General features: G+C 44.6%; 1 protein-coding gene across 1 annotated transcript in view; it reads left to right on the top strand.

Moving 5' to 3' along the window:
• Positions 1-22872, top strand: part of LOC147631233 (uncharacterized) — a 62857-nt gene extending 39985 nt beyond the window's left edge. Inside the window, exons 9-13 of the mRNA XM_086809566.1 lie at positions 9422-9479; positions 9604-9718; positions 22159-22228; positions 22319-22390; positions 22518-22872. Of these exons, the coding sequence (XP_086665692.1) occupies positions 9422-9479; positions 9604-9718; positions 22159-22228; positions 22319-22390; positions 22518-22637 (435 nt within the window). The 3' untranslated portion in view covers positions 22638-22872. The remainder of the gene's footprint in view (positions 1-9421; positions 9480-9603; positions 9719-22158; positions 22229-22318; positions 22391-22517) is intronic.
• The last annotated feature ends 295 nt before the right edge of the window (positions 22873-23167 follow it).

A 23167-nucleotide genomic window follows, 5' to 3' on the forward strand; every position in this document is an offset into this window, starting at 1 on the left:
CGATGAACCGAGGCTAAGGCTACTCATGATGCTACTACCGAGACGGTGGTCAAGTTTCTTGTGGAGCATGTGTGCTCTCGTTTTGGTACACCTTTGGAGATTCTGACTGACAACGGCCCCGGTTTCCCTAGTGATCTTTTGGAAGAGACACGGTCGGCAATGTTGGGTACTTCGGAGTCTCTTGTGTCCTGTATGTCCACCCAGTGTACCTGTCTGTTTGTGTGTAACTATCTATATGTGTTTGTATAGGTGTGAACACCTCGTAAATGTGTAAGTGTGCCTACATGTGTGAACACCCTCTTATCTGAATAAGATAAGTGTGTGCCTACATATATGAGGTGTGAACACCTCATATATGTGTAAGTGTGCCTACATGTGTGTGAACACCCTCTTATCTGGATAAGATAAGTGTGTGCTATGTGCCATGTCCCCATGTGTGTCTGTGATTTTTGAGAGTCAAAAGATAAGGTTTGCAACCTATAAAAGCATGTACTTGGTGTACTTCAAATCAATCACTTTTGAGTTGTGCAAATAACTGTTTCACGTGTACTTTCCTCTCTCTCTCTCTCTCTCTCTCTCTCTCTCTCTCTCTCCATCATGGCTGCCTTAGCCTCTCAACCACCATAGCCTAGGTATCGTGCAACCCTAGCAGGAGCTTGTACCTTCAATTTGTGTCAAAGCTAAGGCTTCCCATTGCTTTCATCACCTGCACGTTGACTTTCCCAGGCTGTTGGCTCATCTTTGCTACCCTTCAGTAGTCACAGCCATGTATCTCCACCTTTTTGTTGTAGGGTTAAAAACCCCTACCACATCATCATTCAAGGAGTGGAAGTGTGCATGCCCCAGTGCAACAGCTGTACAAGGATTCTCTCCTAATTAGGGAGATCTACCTTCACTTGCTCTCTTTATGTTTAATGTGTGTAGAGTCAGGGGTTCTCTGCCACCTCAAAAACTGAAAAATAATCCTGTGTTATGTTTTCCTGCCTAAGTGTTTCTATTGCCTTGTGTTATTCTGTACTTTTTTCCAGTTTAACCCTAGATAAGAGCCAGGGGGTGACTAAAGTGTCGGCCTTGCTACCTCGGTCTTACCTTCATACGAGAGACTACCATGGCACGGGAGGTGCATATGGTGAGCCTAGCTCTTAGGCAGGGTGGATGGGGTAGGTGGTAGCATCTTCTTCGTGTTGGGGTCTCGCCAACTTCGCTCCGAAGGGGGTTTTGTTGGGTATTTCTGAGTCTCATCCTCAAGGGTCAGGGGAACACATGGAGGTGCAACATGGTAGAAGAAGGTGAGAAAGTTACTCTGAGGAGTGTCACGATTGTGACGTGTTTATACATCAGATTCTCTCTTCATTGCTGATTACTGTTGCAGATGCAAAGAGTTACCAGCCAAAGGGAACCCCTACCCTCGACTGGTTGCGACTCTTCGTCAAAGGATGTACCTCTTCATCGAATAGCCACATCTCTTCGACGAATAGTTGTACCCCTTAATGAATGGTTGTGCCTCTACATCGACTAGACACATCCCTTAGCCTAAAAGTTGTACCCTTTCGTCTAAGGTCATGTCCTTTCATCAAAGGACATGCCTCTTCAAATGTGTCTCTTCATCTCCTATATAAGAGACCCATTGTACTCAGTTTAATAACAACAAGTCAATTCAATCTTGTCTCAAGTGTTCTCCTGAAGGTTCTTGTTCTAAGTTAATTACTTAAGTAGTAATTAGTACACAATATGCAGGATTAACCACATAATCCTCACAGTGGTATCAGAGCAAATTTTTTCCTACCCGTGGGTTGTGAAGCCCTCACCCTCTCCGCGGCACTCCCTCATCCACCTCTCCTCTCGGTGTTGTATGGAAGAAGCAGAGCGATGGCGGACTTGGCGTGAATCTTTGCTTGTAGTAATGTAAACAAGTACACAAGGTCTCACACCCATATACACGTGTTGTGTGTATAGCAGAGAGGGATCCCCTGCAGTATTTCCGGAATGCTCTCCCTCCCTGCTGCCGGTGGCGTTCGCAACATGGGAAACTTCCCCCTTTCGATGCTGACTATGGAGCCCCCCCTCTCTTCGCCTTGGTTGCTGCCAACGGGCGCCCTAGTATGCTGAGCGTGGCTAAGCGTCACCTCCACTCCTACTTGGTGTGCTACTATATGCGGTGACTGCAGCGACCCATTCGGTGATTCAGCGAAGCGTCAACTCCACTCGGCGACCCAACGTTCGAAGCGTCACCTCCACCCGGCGGCGACGGCCTTCGAAGCGTCAACTTTCAAAAAAAAAAAAAAACAACAATACACAACATTCGTAAGTGTACTGCCACGTGGATTTCACAAAAAAAAAAAAACCCACACAAACGTGCGTAATCGGCTGGGCGTGCGCTGGCCGCCCGTTTGGGATTTTCTGGTGTGAACAGCTAAGGTGGGCGACTCGAAAACCACCACCCGGCTGTCAGGATGGCGCCTCGTTCTTACTCGCCTCCTTCTCTCCAGCGAATAGGCGCCCTGCTTCTTCGTGGCTGTTCGTGGGTTTTCCTGGTTTTGCCCACACCACATCTCTTGTGTGCTCTCGCCCCCTACGTGCATGCGTCATGGACCACTTCCCGGAGGAACCCGACATGCACATCTCTTACCTAAGTTACATCGACGCGCTCCCAGAGGCTGTTCTTCCCGAACACAGCCCTCCTCGTGCCTTCACTCCGGATTCAGTGCCACTACCCGCCGATGTTGGGTGGATTCCAAGTCTTTCAGCCTCTCCAATCCCAGCATCCCCGGCCTCTCAGGTGTACCGTATTCATGTCAGCAGCCCGCATGTGACCGAACCCGACACTTGGGCGATTTGGACCATTTTCCTCACCTGCGAGCCCCTGCATCTTACTCATTTCGAGTATTTTTTATCACGGTACCCGCAGCTGGCACACTTTCTGCCCGAGTGCAGTGTGGATGGCTTACGCAATGTCTCCTCCACGCGCCCTCCTGTGACATTTTACTGCGAGATCTTCGTCCCCGACTATACTCCATTATCTCCAGTACCCAGTTCTTTGGAGGAAGCCAATGCAGTAACTTCGGAGGACGATCCCGACGAAGTGGAAGATCCCGACTTCGCATACGAGGACCTTATTACTGCCTCTCCAGCAGCTGTTCCTTCCATTCTCCATTTCGGGTGGACCTTTCCGGCTTCACCACAGTACTCTCTCTGAGTGCTTCAGATGTCGACGTCACACGACAACGTGCCACCCGCCGATCCTCAGATGGAAGCCTTGCTGATGACGACTCTCCAACAGCAGATGGAGGACTTACAAAAGGCATTTTTCGACGGAATGGCATCAATGAGGTCCCAGATGGAAGACATGCAGCAGCGGCACCAACCGGGATCCCGGAAGTCCCAGCGAGCGCATCGTTCGCATTCTCCACAGTCATCATCATCATCCTCGGTGGGCCAGCAGGACGATCCCTTACCTCCGCCCGATCCGACTGCCGAGGTAGATAATGCTGAACTTAAACTTTTATATAAATTAATGACCACAGCACAAACACGGAAGATGGACATCAAGTTACCCGAGCCCTACAATGGCCGCCGTGATAAGCGGTTAATCGATCATTGGCTCTACAAAATGGAGGTTTACTTCTCGAATACTGAATTGCCCGAGAACAAAAAAGTAGCATTGGCCAGTACCCTCTTGAAGGATACCGCCTTCCTCTGGTGGCGACGCAGGATTGCAGATGGCAAGTCTACTCCAACGTGGGACAAATTCCGGCGTGCTCTTCGCAAGGCTTTTGAGCCTGCAAACGCGAATTTTCATGCCAGGTCTTCTCTCCGCCGCCTGAGTCAAACTGGCTCCGTGGCCGCGTACATCTCAGAGTTCCAAAAATTGGCTCTGGAGATAGAGACACTCAACCCCTCTGACCAGCTTCACAGCTTCATTGACGGGCTTGAACCCACAATCCAAGACGAAGTCCATAAGTATAATCCTGCCACCCTGGATGAAGCAATCTCGTATGTCGAGCGCATCAGTGATTACCGGCGTCCTCCCAGGAACCTTTCCTCCGGCGCCCGTTCCTTCCAGCGGAATCGATCCAATGGGACTAGCCAACCCCAGCGTCCTAATTCTGGACAACCCAACTCTCGGCGACCATATTCTGGACAACAGTCCTTCCGGCCGCGATTTTCCGGGCAAACTTCTGCGTCAAATGCAGGATCCTCTCAGACCGAATCCTCTGGCAGCAGCAGAAACCGAGATCGGTCTCGACAGGACCGTCGCAACAATGATCGGCGCAATTTCAAGCGAGAACCCTCTTCAGGACAGCAAACCTCTTCATCAACTGCCCCTTCATCCCAACCTAGTCGCCCAGGCCTCTGCACAATTTGTTCTGGCGATCACCGGTGGTATGAATGCCCTCAGCGTCCTAAACCCTCCAACACTCGGCGCAATTCTCAGGTGGACAGTTGTCACCATGCTGATCATGACCCGCCTCCTGTGAAAGACAAGAACAAACAGATGGCTTGTTCTGTTCGCGTTTCAGAGTTTGTCAGTACCCTGATGCTTAATGGCCAAAGTACCAACCCTGCTCCGGTGAATCTATCCAAACAGGTCCTTAGTCTTCTTGGCTTTATTGGCGACCATCCCATCAATGTGCTGGTGGACAGTGGCTGTTCCACTAATTTTGTGGGCACTTCTTTGGTTCATAAGCTTCGCCTACAGACCCGACATTTTGTGGATGCTTTTCAAGTGGAGCTTGCTGATGGTTCCTTCCTTAATTGTAACCAAAAGGTGCAACAACTCCAGTTCCAGATTCAAGATTACCAGGATCACCTTAATTTTTCGGTGATGCCGTTGTCACATTATGACATGATATTGGGACAATCTTGGCTGTATCGATATGATCCGGTGATTAGCTTTCGTTCCCATTCAATCCAATTATATCATAATGGTCGAGAGCTGGAACTTCATGGCCTTTTCAGTGCCAAACCCATCACCATTGTTTCTGCCCTGCAAGTCAAACGTCTCGTTCGCAAACGTGACAGTGCAACATCCTTGGTCATGTTACGGGAGATTGAAGCAGAAACCAGTGAGCAATCTCAAGCCTCGTCATCAACTACTGCTTACTTGGAGCAACCCTTCTTCAGGCCTTTTCAGGATTTGTTTCCGAATGATCTTCCGACGACATTGCCTCCTCGTCGTCCTGTGGATCACCCGATTGATCTTATCCCAGGTCAACCTCCTCCAACCCGAGCTCCATACCGTGTTTCTTACTCTGAATCTCAGGAGATACAAAAGCAATTACAGGAGTTGCTGGACAAAGGTCACATCCGTCCCAGCAAAAGTCCTTTCGGAGCCCCGGTTTTACTGGTCAAGAAGAAGGATGGATCAATGCGGCTTTGCATTGATTACCGAGCTCTCAACAAGCTGACAATCAAGAACAAATTTCCTTTACCTCGCATCGATGAATTGTTCGACCAACTGCTTGGTGCTAAGGTGTTTTCCAAGATTGATTTAAAGTCCGGCTATCATCAAATTCGTATTCGTAATGGTGATGAATACAAGACAGCCTTTCGGACAAAATATGGCCATTATGAATTCTTGGTCATACCTTTTGGGTTAACCAATGCCCCGGCCACTTTCATGACCCTGATGAATGAAATTTTTGGGCCATACTTGGATAAGTTCGTGATCGTTTATCTTGATGATATTCTGGTTTTTAGCCGATCTATGGTCGATCACAAAGAGCATTTACAGATAGTCTTCGAAGTACTACGCAACAATGTGCTGTACATCAACAAAAAGAAGAGCGAATTTTTCAAAAATCATGTGGAATATCTTGGTCACATCATTTCTGCTAATGGGATTGCAGTAGATCCTAAGAAGATTCAGGCGATTGTGGATTGGCCTTTGCCTCTCACCATTTCAGATGTTCGATCTTTCTTGGGACTTGCTAATTTCTATCACAACAAGGTGCATAGATTTTCGGAGATTGCTGCCCCTTTGACAGAATTGACAAAGCTGGACAAACTTCAGTGGTCTTCCGAAGCTGAGCAATCCTTCAATGATCTCAAGCATGCCTTGACGACAACCCCGGTCTTGGCCATTGCAGATCCCACTCAGCCCTTTGATGTAATGACAGATGCCTCAGATCGTGCTTTTGGTGGAGTTCTGATGCAGAATGATCGTGTCATTGCTTTTGACAGCAGGAAGTTTTCAGCCATTCAAAGCAGGTATCCTGTGTATGATAAGGAGTTTTTGGCAATCGTGCATGCTTATCGAACATGGAGACATTATCTTCTTGGAGCAGATTCAGTTGTACGTACAGATCATCAATCTCTGACGTATATTTTCACTCAGCCTGTTATGAACTCTCGACAAGGCAGATGGGTGGAATTCTTGGCTAATTTCCACATGATTATTCAGTATGTTCCTGGTCTTCAGAATGTGGTTGCAGATGCCTTAAGTCGCATGCCTCGAGCCATTAATTTTGCCATCACAGATGTGCAAATGGAAATCCCTGCTTGTTTCAAAAATGAATATTTGACGGATAGAGATTTTGGAGATGCGTTCCGTGCTCTCAAATCTTCTAATCCCAGTCCTGCAGAAATGAACATGTTTGCAGCCTATATTATCATAGATGAGTTGCTGTTCTTCTCTGACCGCATTTGTGTGCCTCACAATACTTCATTGCGGAAGATTCTTATTCAAGAACATCATGAAGTCCCTTATGCTGCTCACCCTGGTATCAACAAGACATATCGACTTTTGTCTGCTACATACTTCTGGCCTCAGATGCAGCAAGATGTTATCAAATTTGTCAAAGCTTGTCATTCATGTCAAACAATGAAAGCCTCTCGACAACTTCCTCAAGGGTTACTTCAACCATTGCCAGTTCCCAATGAGAGATGGGAAAGTATCAGTATGGATTTTATCACCACCTTGCCTCGTTCATCCAAAGGCAATGCTCAGATTCTTGTGGTGGTTGATCGATTTTCCAAAATGGCACATTTCATCCCTTGCAAGAAAGCTGCTTCAGCCCCAGACGTGGCGTCATTATTCGTGCAACATGTCTTCAAATTGCATGGTTTACCAAAGACCATCATTTCTGACAGAGATCCAAAGTTCACTGGACATTTTTGGACGTCTTTGTTCAAATCTCTTGGCACGAATTTGTTATTCAGTTCAGCCTATCATCCTCAAACAGATGGACAGACTGAAAGAGTCAATCAGATTTTGGAAGAAATGATTCGACATTACATTCAATTCCGTCTGGCATCATGGGAAGATTATTTACCACTCGTGGAATTTGCTTATAATAACTCCCATCATTCAGCAATTGGATTAACTCCATTTCAAGCCGCATATGGACATACTCCTCTTGTGCCTACAAACTTTGTTTTGCAACACAAAGTGGCGTTGGCAGATCAGTTGGTTCAGGAGATGCAAGATGTGCTTGTACAAGTTCGAGATAAATTGGTCCATGTGCAACAAAAATATCAAAAACAGGCCAACAAGCATCGTCGACATGCAGAATTTCAAGAAGGAGACTTGGTCTTATTATATGTGGCACCTCACCGCTACAAAACAGTGAAGTCAGTTTTTCCAAAGTTACGACCTCGCTTCTATGGGCCTTTCAAGATTCTTAAGAAAAATTCAACTGTCAGTTATAAGTTGGAACTCCCACCATCATGGGGAAAGATTCATCCGACTTTTCACATATCTTGGCTCAAACAGTATATTCAAGGAGATTCGCCTGTTCCAGACTTATCTTCTTATGTACCAGAAATTGAAGATGACCATATTATCCTTGTTCCAGAAGTAATACTTGACGTAAGACAGAAGGAAACAAGAAGAAAGTTGACTACAGAATTTCTTGTGAAGTGGATGGACTTGGATGAGTCTGATTCCACTTGGCAAACAGATGAAGAAATGCAGCAGTACCCTAACCTTCTTCAGGAGTTCTTCGACAAACGGATGTCTATCATTTGACACATGGGTTTTATTTTAAATGGGAGGGAATGTCACGATTGTGACGTGTTTATACATCAGATTCTCTCTTCATTGCTGATTACTGTTGCAGATGCAAAGAGTTACCAGCCAAAGGGAACCCCTACCCTCGACTGGTTGCGACTCTTCGTCAAAGGATGTACCTCTTCATCGAATAGCCACATCTCTTCGTCAAAGGATGTACCTCTTCATCGAATAGCCACATCTCTTCGACGAATAGTTGTACCCCTTAATGAATGGTTGTGCCTCTACATCGACTAGACACATCCCTTAGCCTAAAAGTTGTACCCTTTCGTCTAAGGTCATGTCCTTTCATCAAAGGACATGCCTCTTCAAATGTGTCTCTTCATCTCCTATATAAGAGACCCATTGTACTCAGTTTAATAACAACAAGTCAATTCAATCTTGTCTCAAGTGTTCTCCTGAAGGTTCTTGTTCTAAGTTAATTACTTAAGTAGTAATTAGTACACAATATGCAGGATTAACCACATAATCCTCACAAGGAGTAGGTGAACACCTCATATATGTGTAAGTGCGCCTACATGTGTGTGAACACCCTCTTATCTGGATAAGATAAGTGTGTGACATGTGTCATGTCCCCATGTGTGTATGTGATTTATGTGAGTCAAAAGATAAGGTTTGCAACCTATAAAAGCATGTACTTGGCGTACTTCAAATCAATCACTTTTGAGTCATGCAAATAACTGTTTCACGTGTACTTTCCCCTCTCTCTCTCTCTCTCTCTCCCCCCATATCCCATCATTTATTGTACCCTATACCTAGCATAGTAGGATCTAGATTTTTCATCTTGTATAATCTCAGAGTGTGAGATCTTAGCTTTCAGTTTTCAGTTTTAGTTAACTAGTGCTTTTTCTTATTTCATCCATGACGAGATTTCATGGACACGACACGTTAATATAACTAACTTTCTTTCTACATCATGGTTGCCTTAGCCCTTTAGCCACCATAGCGTAGGTACTATGCAACCCTAGCAGGAGCTCGTATCTTCAGGCAAAACACTAGGCTATCCTCAGTTTGTTCTTGAACTGGGATTCACATATACTACCTCTATTTTAGTCTATTTTGCAGCAAGATTTTTCTGCTCTAACTCTTGAGGGAGTCTAACCTGGTTGTTTGATTATGGTTTACAAATTCAGCCAAACATTGCATTCTTTGTATGAGTAGTGACGGCGTTCCTGCCCATGCAGATGAAAAACATTGAAAGCAACCACCAGGATACGATGCTATCTTAAGGGCATGGAGGAGTTTAACAATGTTTTTGGGAGGAAAATGCAATTTGTATTTTATATTTAATTTGTTTATTTCTTTAGTTTTTGGGCAAACAAGCAACTTTTTCTAACAAGTATGACAATTATATAAATGTCCTTGAGACAACTGGCTCAGAAGTAAGATAGATGGAAGTATATGTTGCAGGGTCGAATCAAGCCAAAGAGGCTCGCGAGTCTTTTGTCAACTTTACGGCCTGAAAATGGTGCTGCTGGTTTTTTATTTATTTGTGAAGTGCTTATTTTCTCTTTACACAAAGTGCAATCTTATTTCTGTGACTTTTTTTACCGGTATATTTCGTTCATTTTGCTTCCTTTTTGCACCGGCAGCTCAAGCAAACCTTAAGCAGACAAGCATGCTCTCACTGCAAGAAGGTTTCAACAAAGGAGTTGTGGTGCTGTGTAAAATGGTTCTTTCAATACGGCATGACAATTTAGTGCCCCTGTAAGTTGTCTACTCTAAGCAAAGATAACTGTTCTATATGGAGGTGTCTTTATAGCATTTAAGGTATCTTTTTAATTAGCCAATGCAATCTATGGAGGATCATGTGACATTTCTAGTTGTAGTTTCCATTTGTTAAATGACATTCAACACCATCTGCAGTGAGCATAATTGATGGATCAGGTAAACAATTTTTTTTTTCTTCCAATACTAGACCCTTCTATTAGCATCCCTGCCGGGGGGAGGGGGAAGAAGCCTAGGTAACATTCACCTCTATGACGAAGAGAAAGAAAAGGGGTGCTACCGGGCAGCCCAACTGGTCAGAGCATGAAATGGCAAAGCAATCTCCTCTCCCTCCTTGTATGAAAACCTGGTTGTTGGCGCTCAAGTATAGGGAAGAGACACCTTGTACCCAAGATGGTGAGAAGCCTAGGTGGATCATGGTCCCCTTTAGGAAAGCCCAATCCACTTTGTCATAGGCCTTCTCGAAGTCTCAAAGTTGAGAAGAAGCATTGCAAGGTCCTCTCCCCCCATCGTGGCAGTTGTGGTGGCCTCCCAAAAGGTGGAAATGTTATCCAGGATGCTCCTATCCCTGATAAAGCCTCTGTTTGTGTCGAGTTGATTGGATCCGAGAGATTCGGCTTTGAGCGCCATTGGGCAAGGATCTTATAGGCTGTTTCTAAGAGGGTGATGGGTCTCCATTGGCGAATATCGAAAATGTCACCTCCCTCCTTCGGGATGAGGCAGATGAGACCTCCGCCATGTGTTCGGGAAGGGAGCGAGTCTACAGGACCTCGTTGAGAGCTGCATGGAGGCCAGCCTTGATGAGGTTGAGTGCTGGATGAGAGAAACTGGGAGTCCGTCCTCCTTTTAACACTTCTTGCGAGGGAGTGCCACTAGGGCAAGCGTAAGCCCCTCTGAGGAGAATGGGTGATCTAGTGATGTCCACAGGGAGTTTGAAATGCGAGGCTGCATGTGGTGCCAGATCCTTTGGCTCGGGTAGGAGTCTAGCTCAGTAGAGAGCAACGTATGGTAATACTCCAAGGCCGCGGCCCGGACCTTTGGAGGGGTGGCCGCCATCGATCCATCTTGCCTCAAGGATCGAATACCCTCGCGATGAAATGGGCCCTGGTTGTCGCGAAGAAAATCTCGGGAGACTTTGCTCCTTCGAAAGGATCAAAGAATGTTAGAACAAACAAAGAACGGTGCAAGCAAGCTCACCACCCAACCATAGGTTTGCGTTTGCAAACCATCCTCAAGCTACGGGCTAAGGTTCCACGAAGATTAGAGTCTTAGTTATAACAAATCTTAAAGCCTGGGCCCTGCACCCTACACTCGTGACTCTAAAGCCGAATAATTTATCAATAATCAATATGTATTTTGTATTATTACCTGGGATAATAGCCGAAGTGCAAGGGCTTTTAGTTGAGGCTTATGGTATCCATGTGTCTCCCACCAATCAAGAGACGTCGTACACATCTCTAGCAGCATAGAAACACCGCGACTACAGAATTCTCCAAGGTTATTGGAGTATCCTGTCATCTCTCGATCAATGTGTATCTGCTACTCATTGGTCAGTACATGACTCATGTACTGATCTCTCATGGATAGAAGTGCCGTGTCCATGAAAAGATCTGCACTCTTGTAGAGAGGATGCAATAGTGCTGCCATACCATGAATTGGACGACGCATCCAATCCCATCTTCTCTCTACAAGGCGCATAATCTCATCCACCTTGTGAATGTCAATAACCATAAGTACATACTACGAACTTCGAAGAGTAATTTATAAATACTAAATATTAAATAGACATTGCAATTTACAATTCAATATTTAGTATTCACCTGGCTCTGGAGATGACTGTGTATGCTGCAAGCTCTCTCTTCATCTTGTGGAAAAGATGATAGAGTATTCCCATGGTAGACCCCTCCATATATGTGACACGCAGGTCCAAACCACACTGAATCAATAATCAACCAAGACTCACTTATATAGTGCTTTTTGTTGCTATAAGCAAGAGTCCAGTCATAAGTAGCCAATAACCTTTGATTTATTAAATCTAAACCCTAGCCACTTGAATCCGCCTTCTTTTCCTAATCCCAGGGCTCTCCTAGATTAGTCCCTAACCACAAGGGTTAGTGTTAGGTACATAACATTCCTCCCCACTTACGACATTTCCGCTCTTGGAAATAAATGAAGGAGAATCTAGCTACTTGCTTCAATTGTCTCTGAAATCAGGTTTATACCTATCTATCAAAACCACATAGCCACGTATCAAGGAACTAGCTCAATTGAAGTTGCTGTTTGTGCAGCATATGACCGTGGAAGCAAGACAAAAAAACAGAACCTTCTCAGCTTGAAGAACATAAGCCATCCTACAATCCTCCAACTCCTCATAGAATTGGTAACCTAGAATTGCTGAGACAACTGTTCTAGCTACAACATTTGGTAATTCTTGTACCTAGGGAATAACAACTATCATAGGCAAACATGACCATAGGGATATATCTCTCCCAATAAAACGGTCGCCTAGCCCAAAGCATATCCTCCAAAACTTGATTCCACCCTCTCCATGTGCCTTATTGGACTGAAGATAAATGAGAAAAGAGCACAAGTCTATCTACCGTAGGGTAACTATCCTTCATAAGGATATATAGATACACCCAGAAACTTTACATTGTGTAGGTCCTAGCATCCTATACTGTAACAGGAGGCGCTCGCGTGTATTGGAATCGTATAAATGTGAACAAGATTCTGAGCACTTAACACTTGAGTATTACAACCACAAAGCTGAAAATGATAGTACACCACATAAAGGGGCCGATGATAGGCTGACCCTCCCCCCTTTAGGTTATATTACCAAAAGAGTCTGCAAAGTACAAGATTATGGGTGCCTGGGGATTCACCACCAGCCTGCACACCTGATTCTTCCAAATACATCATGTATGAATACATCTCAAACAAGAGAATCTGTAGGTACATCCGCCCTACACACAGGTACATCCGCCCTGCATAAGCCTCTTCACAGGTACATCCGCCCTGCACAAGAGTATCACAATCCTCACAGGTACTCCGCCCTGCACAAGATGTAAATGGATCTTTAGGCCCTGTTTCCACGCGAGAAACTAATCCAGAAACCTGTGTTCTCTGCGAGCAAGTGTCCCCAATGCTTGCCCTAAGCACCTGTTATACCAGGAAACCTTGAGACACATCCATGCTCACATATTCCATTGCTGTCCGGCCTGTTTTGTGCAATAACCAGTCCAAAACAGCAACTTTCTATCGCGAGAATTCCACGTGTAAAGGGTCCTACAGCCCTGTGGAGGTCCCTAGAGCTGTCCTGTACTGTCCAAGTTGACTTTGGACACCTGTAACCAGCACAAAACTCGCAATAACCAGAAATTACAGGTCTGAAATTTACCAACCAGCCCTTTAGAAGAGTGTGGGGATCGTTATCCAAGCTTGTGTGAGTCCGGGAAGCAAGCAACCAGCCCTGTAGCAACTCCCAAAGCTCCAACCAGCTCTCCAATGTGTTGAGTAATGAATAAAACAGCCCAAAAGGCCTCTTGAAGGAGGCGCCTTTCTCCAGTGCCACCTAAGGGGCTTGGTGGGTACACATAATGGCTGACAAGTGTCCCCATAAGGTGTCCAGGTAGGTGTCCAGCCCATAGTGCTCCATTTGTCTTGTTTGTATAAGTTTAGGTCCAACCAAATGGGAAATGGCCATAAATTGTCCGGACTTCATTAATTTTGGTCCAACCAAATGCGAACGCATTATAAGTTGTCCGGCCACTTATTAATGAGTGTGGACCTGTAAACCAATAAACTTTAGTAGTAAATGAAATAAGCTGTAAATTGAGTGTGGACGCACTTACCACCTGCAAAACCCATAAGCCCACAGTTTTAGGCCCAAACAGGAGTGCACACACGTGTCCACAAGGTGCCCGGGCGTCCCCGGTCCCTCGGACTTCACAAGCCAAAATAACAAGCATTGTCCAGGCAGCAAGACAATGTCACACAAAGTAAAATAAAGTTATGGCATGCATCATTTATGCATTGTGCACATGTAAACTTGGAGAACCACCTATCATCATTCTTGTACTTGAAAATATTCCGCCTGCCATCATAACACACCATGTGTGCATGGCCGGAATCCACACGGGCACCGCCCGAAAGTCCACAAATGTCCTGCCATGTCCTTGGACTCATATGCATCCACTCATATGATCCATACACATGCCCAGGTATAATACATACATGCATCCGCATGTTTCTAGGCCTGACACGCATCCGCATGTCCCTAGAATATAGGGATTTGTGACATCCCCCCGGCTTCTAATCAGTTGACCGCAACTGAAAAGCCTCTAGATAGGCCTTCAAAAGATCTGGGTAATCCTCGAAGTAGGCCTCATCTATCCATTTCGCATCCAAAGCTGAATAATTCTTGAACTTCACAAGGTACCTACGAACAAGTTTGCCTCCCGCAAGCTTTCGTTCCTTGTGAAAAACAATCTGTTCAGGTTGAAGAATCTCTTCCAGCTCATCCACCTCGGGTGGGTCTTCCAAAACCGGCTCAAACGGTGTCGGTCCCACATAAGGCCTCAATAGGCTCACATGAAAAGCATTATGCATGTTCCAATGATCTGGGAGTACAAGCCAAAATGCAACATCATTGATCTTCTCCAAGATCTGAAAAGGTCCATAGTACCTGTTGGAAAGTTACTTTCCCTCTTTTCCTGGCCTCTTCCGAAGGCGTGCCTTTTCAAATTTCAGCAAGACCCAATCACCTTGTTTGAATTGTACATCCCTTCTATGCTTATCAGCTGCCTTTTTATTCTTGGTTTGAGACCTCTCTATGGCTGTCCGTACCTGTGCAAATGCAGTATCCAAGTCTCTGACATACTCATCTGCTGCAAAAATTTCATCCTTTGTACGAAGGATGGGTGGTAGTACCACCTTGCCATAGATAATCTCAAAGGGCGCCTTGCACGTAGAAGTATGTACCGTATTGTTGTAGGCAAACTCCACAAGTGGTAAATACTTCTCCCAATCCGATTTGCGGTCGGATACATAAGATTTCAGCAAGTCGAGGACGGCTGAATTTGCTATTTCACTTTGCCCATCTGTCTGTGGATGGTAAGCTGATGAGAAGTTCAGCTTTGTACCCATATTGTCAAACAATGCGCGCCAAAATAAGCTTGTGGTTCTAGGATCTCTATCCCCCACAATAGATTTAGGCATGCCATGGTGTTTGAATATCTGTGCCAAAAACATCCTAGCCATATGATCTGGCTTTATTGTCTTGCGCACGGGAATGAAATGTGCCTGCTTGCTAAACCTGTCAATGATGGTCCAAATAGCATCATTTCCCTGTGGCGTCCTTGGCAAATCCATAATGAAATCCATAGCAATGCTTTCCCATGGTTCATTTGGTATAGGCAAAGGCTGAAGCAATCCAGGTGCTTTATGTCTGTCAAACTTGACCTTTTGACACACCATACATTCACGTACATATGCTTCAATATCCTTGTGAATATGTGGCCAAAAGAAATACCTTTCCAAAGCTTGTGCTGTGGCCAAAATGCCTCTATGACCTGCATATGGAGGAGCATGACACTCATCCATAACCTTATGGCGAAGGTTCTTTACCACACACATACGATTTTGCATCATGAGATATCCATCTCTTATGACATAAGATGGGACAGCAATACCCTCTTGCAAATCAGCCCATACATGTGCAAAATCCTCATCCAAATGATAAGCATTACGCATATCCGGTAAGTCCTGATGGTATGCAACTGTAATAGCATGAACCTGTGGTCGTCTAGATAAGGCATCCGCCACCACATTCTTTTTCCCTGGAGTATGTAAAATCTGAAAATGAAACATTGAGAGGAAATTTGCCCATCTCATATGCTTCTCTGAGAGCTTACTTTGAGTCAAAAAGTATCTCAAACTTTGATGATCAGTTTTGACCATAAAATCAGCCCCTAAAAGATAGTGTTTCCAAATAGTAAGGGCATGAATTACAGCCAACAACTCCTTCTCATAAACCTGTAAGTGAAGCTCTGCATGTTGCAAGCGTTTGCTCTCATAGGCAATGGCATGTCCTTCTTGGTTCAAAACAGCCCCTATGTAGTCCCCACTTGCATCACATTCCACAACAAAAGGTTTGTGCAAATCCGGAATAATGAGTACCGGTCCCGAGATGATTGCACTCTTCAACTTTTGAAAGGCATCTCTCTCTTCTTGTGTCCATTTAAAGATTGCTTTCTTCTTCGTTAAGTCATGTAACGGGGCGGCAATGAAAGCAAAATGCTTGACGAACCTCCTGTAGTAAGCACATAAACCAAGGAAGCTCCTCACTTCATGGACTGATTTCAGCTCTGGCCATTCTTGCATGGCTTGTATCTTTGCAAGATCCATGCGCACACCATCCTTTGATACAATGTGACCAAGATAGTGAATTTCTGGGAGAAAGAATTCACTCTTTTTTTTGCATTTATGTAGAGCTGATTTTCCTTAAGCTCTTTAAACACAATAGCCAGGTGCTCACGATGTTGGGCTTCATTCTTTGAGAATACAATAATGTCATCAAAGAATATACCTGTGAACTTTCTATGCTTTCTGAACACCCTGTCCATCATCCTGTTGAAGGTAGCGGGTGCATTTGTAAGGCCAAAAGGCACCACCAAAAACTCATAAAGACCAAAAGCTGTCCTGAATGCAGTCTTGTGTACATCTTGAGGTGCCACTCTCACTTGATGATACCCACTCTTGAGGTCTATTCGGCTGAAACATGCCGAACCTTCAAGCTTGTCCAAGATGTCATCAATGCGCGGAATCGGAAACCAATTCTTGATGGTTATCTTATTGAGGGCACAATAATCAACACACATCCTGTAAGTACCATCCTTCTTTTGAACAACAAGTACCGGCGAGCAATATGGCGAGGAACTAGGCCGAATCAAACCCTTTTCCAAAAGTTCATTCACCTGTGCCATAATCTCTTCTTGTTGACTAGCACTCACCCTGTATGGTGGCCTATTAGGTGGAGAGCTACCGATCTTCCGGCCTCTCTGGTGGCAACCTTGCTGGCAAAGCATTTGCAAAACAATCTTTGAATTCATTCAAAAAGTTAAGCTTGTCTTGATCTAATGCACTAACATCAACACTAGAATGTTCAATGGTATCACGTACAAAAACCAAGTAAGAACAAGCTGATTTCTTTATTGCCTTATTAATTTGTACATGGCTTACAAGAGGTATGGTACTTCCAGTAGTACCAGCATCTATAGAGTGCTCACGGCCTCTATGTACAAAGCTGATTTTCTTCTCTTTGTAAGCCTTAATAGGCTCTAAACGGTGATGCCAGGGCATCCCCAACAAAACATCACAACCTGTAAGAGGAGCCACTAAAAAGCTCTCATAGTCGAGGTAGTCCTGTATATGTACACGGAGCTTACCAATGACCGGAGTTACATCAACCTGTTTGCCCTCAAAGGCGGCATCTGCATTCATTTGCATTCCCATGTCATCCACATTGAGACCTATGGCGGCAGCCATCTGTATGGATATAAAGTTATCTGTGGAAGCATCATCAAAAAGAAACAAAGCGGGCTGATCCTTCAATTTGCCCCAAGCCTTGCATATGACTCTACTCTTGGGCTCATGCCCTGTATTACCTTGCACATCGGGTACAACATTCACAAGAGGCTTTTGCACATTAGGCTCAGCATTCTTAGGATTCTGTGGGCATTTAGGATATATATGATCTTTACTGCCACACTTACAGCATTTTCCAGCCTTCCTGTACTCTTCCAATTGTTGTTTTGAGAGCCCAAAATTGTGGCGTTTACCCCCCGGCTTCTTTTCGGAGTCATCCTTTGCATCTCGGCCATCTTTGGGAGCATTCTTAGGTGGCTGTCCACCCTTTTTCTGGTCATAACCAGCCCTGAATTTGCTCTTGTTTTGACCTGCAAATGGCTTATTTGTGGGTGCTTTTATGTGCAAGTTCTCCGCAATCATGGCTGAGTGTATAAGCTCTTGTATGGTCTTATTTGGGTACACTCCCAAGCTTTGTTGGATGATGTGATGGAGCCCCGATTCAAACTTTCTCTTCTTCTCGTCCTCTCCAATCTTCATGAAGGGAGTAATCTTGAGAAGGACTTTCCAAAACTTTGCTATGTATGAAGCAACGGACTCTCCCTCATCTTGGGACAGCCAATCCCACTCCTTGCGTACATCCTTTGCAAAGTTTGGTGGTAAAAATTGATCATAAAACTGAATTTTGAAAGAAGACCAAGTTGAGGCAGCACTTCCATCAAGTATTTTTGCAAGCCACCAATCACTTGCCGTATCCTTGAGATGCATTCCCACATGCCTGAGCATAGACTTTTCCGAAAAGTCTTCATTGCAAAAAGCTATCTCAAACTGTCTAATGAAAGCAAGTGCTTTGGTAGAGTATGAAAGTTTTCAAACTTTACATCCTTGTCACCGAACTTGAACTCTCGAGACTTCTTCCTTCTATGTGCATCCCTATGTACATCCTGTTCATCTCCATGGTGGTGATGCCGCGATGAAGATTCACGATCCCTCTTCGTTCTCTCTTGAGCCACACTCTCCAGATGAGTGGAAAGCTCAACACGAGAACGGACATGTCTTCTTGGAGCAAAGTGGGAATGAGTAGAGGATCCCTCATCCTTACTCTTCTCTTGACCTGCATCAAGCCTAGCACCAGGGACTCTTGTCCTTTCAGCATTTGGCACTTGCTGTGCTCTTTCTGCTTGTTGTGCATCATGTGCGTCACCACGGGCAGCCATGAGGGGTGGCTTCTTGAAAGCCAAACTACCATTTGCTTCAGTGTATACATCACCCTTAACCATTAGGTATGCAAGTGCAAGCTCTCGGGGTTTCTCAACATCCATTTCCTTTGCAATTGCTTCAAAAGTGACTTCATGGACCGAAGCCTTTGCCTTCGCAGCCAACACCCTTTGTACATCCGGGTCATTTTTCAATGACCTAAGCTCTTCGGTTTCAGCCCTATAGCGTCGCACTTGACGCCTCAAAGATTCCAAATCAGAATGCATAGTGTCATGAGTACCTGCATCTCCATAGACATCATTGCCTGCAGCATCTCTTGCATCCCTTGTACCATGAAATTCACGGTCCTGTGTGTTCTCCACACTGTCAGAAATGTGGCTGTCCATGACACTCAAATCAGGTCACCACTTATGATTCCAAGCCTCAGACCGTTTTCCAATGAGGGGAAAAACTGAGCTCTGATACCAATGTAACGGGAGGCGGTCGCGTGTATTGGAATCGTATAAATGTGAACAAGATTCTGAGCACTTAACACTTGAGTATTACAACCACCAAGCTGAAAATGACAGTACACCACATAAAGGGACCGATGATACCCCCCCCCCTTTAGGTTATATTACCAAAAGAGTCTGCAAAGTACAAGATTATGGGTGCCTGGGGATTCACCACCAGCCTGCACCTGATTCTTCCAAATACATCATGTATGAATACATCTCAAACAAGAGAATCTGTAGGTACATCCGCTCTACACACAGGTACATCCGCCCTGCATAACCCTCTTCACAGGTACATCCGCCCTGCACAAGAGTATCACAATCCTCACAGGTACTCTGCCCTGCACAAGATGTAAATGGATCTTTAGGCCCTGTTTCCACGCGAGAAACTGATCCAGAAACCTGTGTTCTCCGCGAGCAAGTGTCCCCAATGCTTGCCCTAAGCACCTGTTATACCAGGAAACCTTGAGACACATCCATGCTCACATATTCCATTGCTGTCCGGCCTGTTTTGTGCAATAACCAGTCCAAAACAGCAACTTTCTATCGCGAGAATTCCACCTGTAAAGGGTCCTACAGCCCTGTGGAGGTCCCTAGAGCTGTCTTGTACTGTCCAAGTTGACCTTGGACACCTGTAACCAGCCCAAAACTCGCAATAACCAGAAATTACAGGTCTGAAATTTACCAACCAGCCCTTTAGAAGAGTGTGGGGATCGTTATCCAAGCTTGTGTGAGTCCGGGAAGCAAGCAACCAACCCTGTAGCAACTCCCAAAGCTCCAACCAGCTCTCCAATGTGTTGAGTAATGAATAAAACAGCCCAAAAGGCCTCTTGAAGGAGGCGCCTTTCTCCAGTGCCACCTAAGGGGCTTGGTGGGTATACATAATGGCTGACAAGTGTCCCCATAAGGTGTCCAGGTAGGTGTCCAGCCTATAGTGCTCCATTTGTCCTGTTTGTATAAGTTTAGGTCCAACCAAATGGGAAATGGCCATAAATTGTCCGGACTTCATTAATTTTGGTCCAACCAAATGCGAACGCATTATAAGTTGTCCGGCCACTTATTAATGAGTGTGGACCTGTAAACCAATAAACTTTAGTAGTAAATGAAATAAACTGTAAATTGAGTGTGGACGCACTTACCACCTGCAAAACCCATAAGCCCACAGTTTTAGGCCCAAACAGGAGTGCACACACGTGTCCACAAGGTGCCCGGGCGTCCCCGGTCCCTCGGACTTCACAAGCCAAAATAACAAGCATTGTCCAGGCAGCAAGACAATGTCACACAAAGTAAAATAAAGTTATGGCATGCATCATTTATGCATTGTGCACATGTAAACTTGGAGAACCACCTATCATCATTCTTGTACTTGAAAATATTCCGCCTGCCATCATAACACACCATGTGTGCATGGCCGGAATCCACACGGGCACCGCCCGAAAGTCCACAAATGTCCTGCCATGTCCTTGGACTCATATGCATCCACTCATATGATCCATACACATGCCCAGGTATAATACATACATGCATCCGCATGTTTCTAGGCCTGACACGCATCCGCATGTCCCTAGAATATAGGGATTTGTGACATATACCACTAGGATACAGATATGTGCCTGGCTCGAAGAACAAAACAAAAACGAGGATACTCACCATATAAAATTTTCCTTCTTGAGATTTTGAAAGCAGAGTTAGGGTGATCAATCCTTTTCCAACTAGGTCTTAGTGCACTACATCTCCACCCCATGGTCCAACTTACAAGTAAACCTCTGAAAGAAACAATGAAATAATTCACACATCCAACAACTTTCGTCGTAATGGAGGTCCCACAAGGAAATATACCTTGTGATCTTTCTGAATCTTGAGTTATTTCGACTACAATCAGGCAATATCATCCCTCCCCCAACTGGACCATCGTATAAGATGCAATACTCATAGGCTGAGACCCTGCGATCCAAACAATCCTTTGATCAACCAACCATCTAGCTAGAAGATCACAAACTAACTCAGCAGAGAAAACATAAGCGAAATCCCGCACTGATGCTTTCTAATCCATTGTCCCTCAAACGTCTCACTTAACTGTTATCAACCACAATTAACATCAAATGAAAGGGCACAAAACACATTGAAACACTTCATAACAAAATATTACATTATATTACGTAGTCCTGCTGAATTTACAAAATAGAGGGTGGGACTGCAAAGTCACCCATCAAACATACTGGAGCATCTTCCATTACAAAAGACAAAATATGACCCTTCCAATCTACATGGACGTCATGGATATAAAACCATTCTTTACCTTGTATAACATCGACCCTATCTAGATTCATAATCAAAAAATCTTGGGACTCTGTATAACTCCGAATAGATATCGGTAACTGAGACACACGCCTGTCCCAGATCTGTCCATGTCCTGCTGCTGTCAGGTTCACATGATACACGTGATCACTTGGTTGCGTCTTCACTCCCAGCTTCTGCACAAGTTTAATGAACTTTGTGAGTGCTACCAGGGTAAAAAAGGATGTGTACAGTCTTCTCTAATACCGGTCCATACATATGTACCAATTCGTTAGGACTGAAGACTTCCATGTTGAAAATACATTCCATGCAAGTATTGTGACCTAGAATAATAGTATCCATGGAAGAAATTTTACGGTTACCTGTTAGTCAAATGAGCTGCGTTGCTTTTTGCCTTTGCACAACTTGCCTTCATATGGCCCTTCTAACCGCAAGTGAAACATTGGCCCTCATGTTTTGAAGGGTCTGCAGTTGCTTCTGCCAAGCAATTGTATGTCAGTAATGGGTTGCTGTGCTTGCCCAGGAGGCTAGCTTACAGGTTGTCACAAAGATGGCCATAGACTGGTTTGCAGCTTGGGATTCCTGCTAAAATAAGACCTGATTCAAGGAAAGTTTATGCTCCTTTGCCAAATGATTGCCGTTCAGGAGTTCTTGGTCAGAGTAGCTGGGGTTGGGCAACTAAAATTTGCAATTATTTTGTCAAATGCCCAGTAGTCTCAAAGCTTTGGTAGTGGAGACCTTGTTACCAATGTTCATTTGTGTGCTTCTGTAAGGTTCTTTTGAAAAAGCGCATGGATCTTTGAGCAGGCTGTGATGTACCTGCAGGTTTTGCCTAGTGGTGGATTCCGAGGGAAGCTTCTTTATTCTTTCAGTGTATGCTTTGCGAGATGGAGTGGTAAGCATCTTGCCTTATTTTCTCCTCATATACAGGCTTGTTGTCAACAGGATGTTAGAACTTAAAGGTAGTTCTCTTGCTGTGCTTCAGATCAAAGAGGGAGATTCCATGACCTTATTTGAGCCCTTCTTCCATCGTTTTCAAGTGTCATGGCAAGATAAGGTCCTAATAATTTTGTATAAAGTATCAGTAGATGTCCACTCAAGAGAATAGTTCTGTTTTTAAATTCTTTTAGAGTTTCTATTTGATATTGTGCAGCCTGGCTGGATTTGAACATTTTTGTTTGCAGGTATACCAGTATTCGAGTGTACGTGTCGACTTTCCACAGCAGATTCATTTGAATGGTAGACCCACATCTGTGCAAGACGCTGTTTTCTCAACTATCCGGGCAGAGCACATCCCTCCTTGAGCAGCATTTTATCCTAAAACTGTCCTAGTGCACAAAAACCCAAAAAATGAACAATCACCAAATTAAAAAATTGCTTCTTACAGAAAGCAATGGCTTATACATCAAGCATCAACAAATCAAGAACAGTTTGTACTCTCCAAATATTGGAAATTGGTGATTAGATGTGTTGTATAATATTAGCACTGTGCAATTGCCGCTTTTTGAATTCCTTATAGTAAAACATTGTGCAACTTAACCCAGCATTATGTGGTCATATGCCTTTGCAGCTTGTATTTAATCTTCATGATTTGTTATTTAAGGCTAGCTTTACAACCAAGGCTTGAAATTGAGGTAGATTTATCTCCATCGTGAGATGGGGTAGCCTCACGAAACACAATTCCAGCCATTTTTTTTTCCTGTATTGCATTCCCCACATCATCACCTCTGCTATGACATGATGTCCTCCATTGCTTCACCTGATGTCCTCCAGTGTTGCAGCTGGCTGACCTTTTTTTTTGCTTCGATGGTCCATGTGTGGCTGTCCTCTTCTG

Source organism: Cibotium barometz, chromosome 15, assembly GCF_041138505.1.
Source record: "Cibotium barometz isolate CiBa-2024 chromosome 15, ASM4113850v1, whole genome shotgun sequence".
In the NCBI taxonomy this organism is placed as follows: domain Eukaryota; kingdom Viridiplantae; phylum Streptophyta; class Polypodiopsida; order Cyatheales; family Cibotiaceae; genus Cibotium; species Cibotium barometz.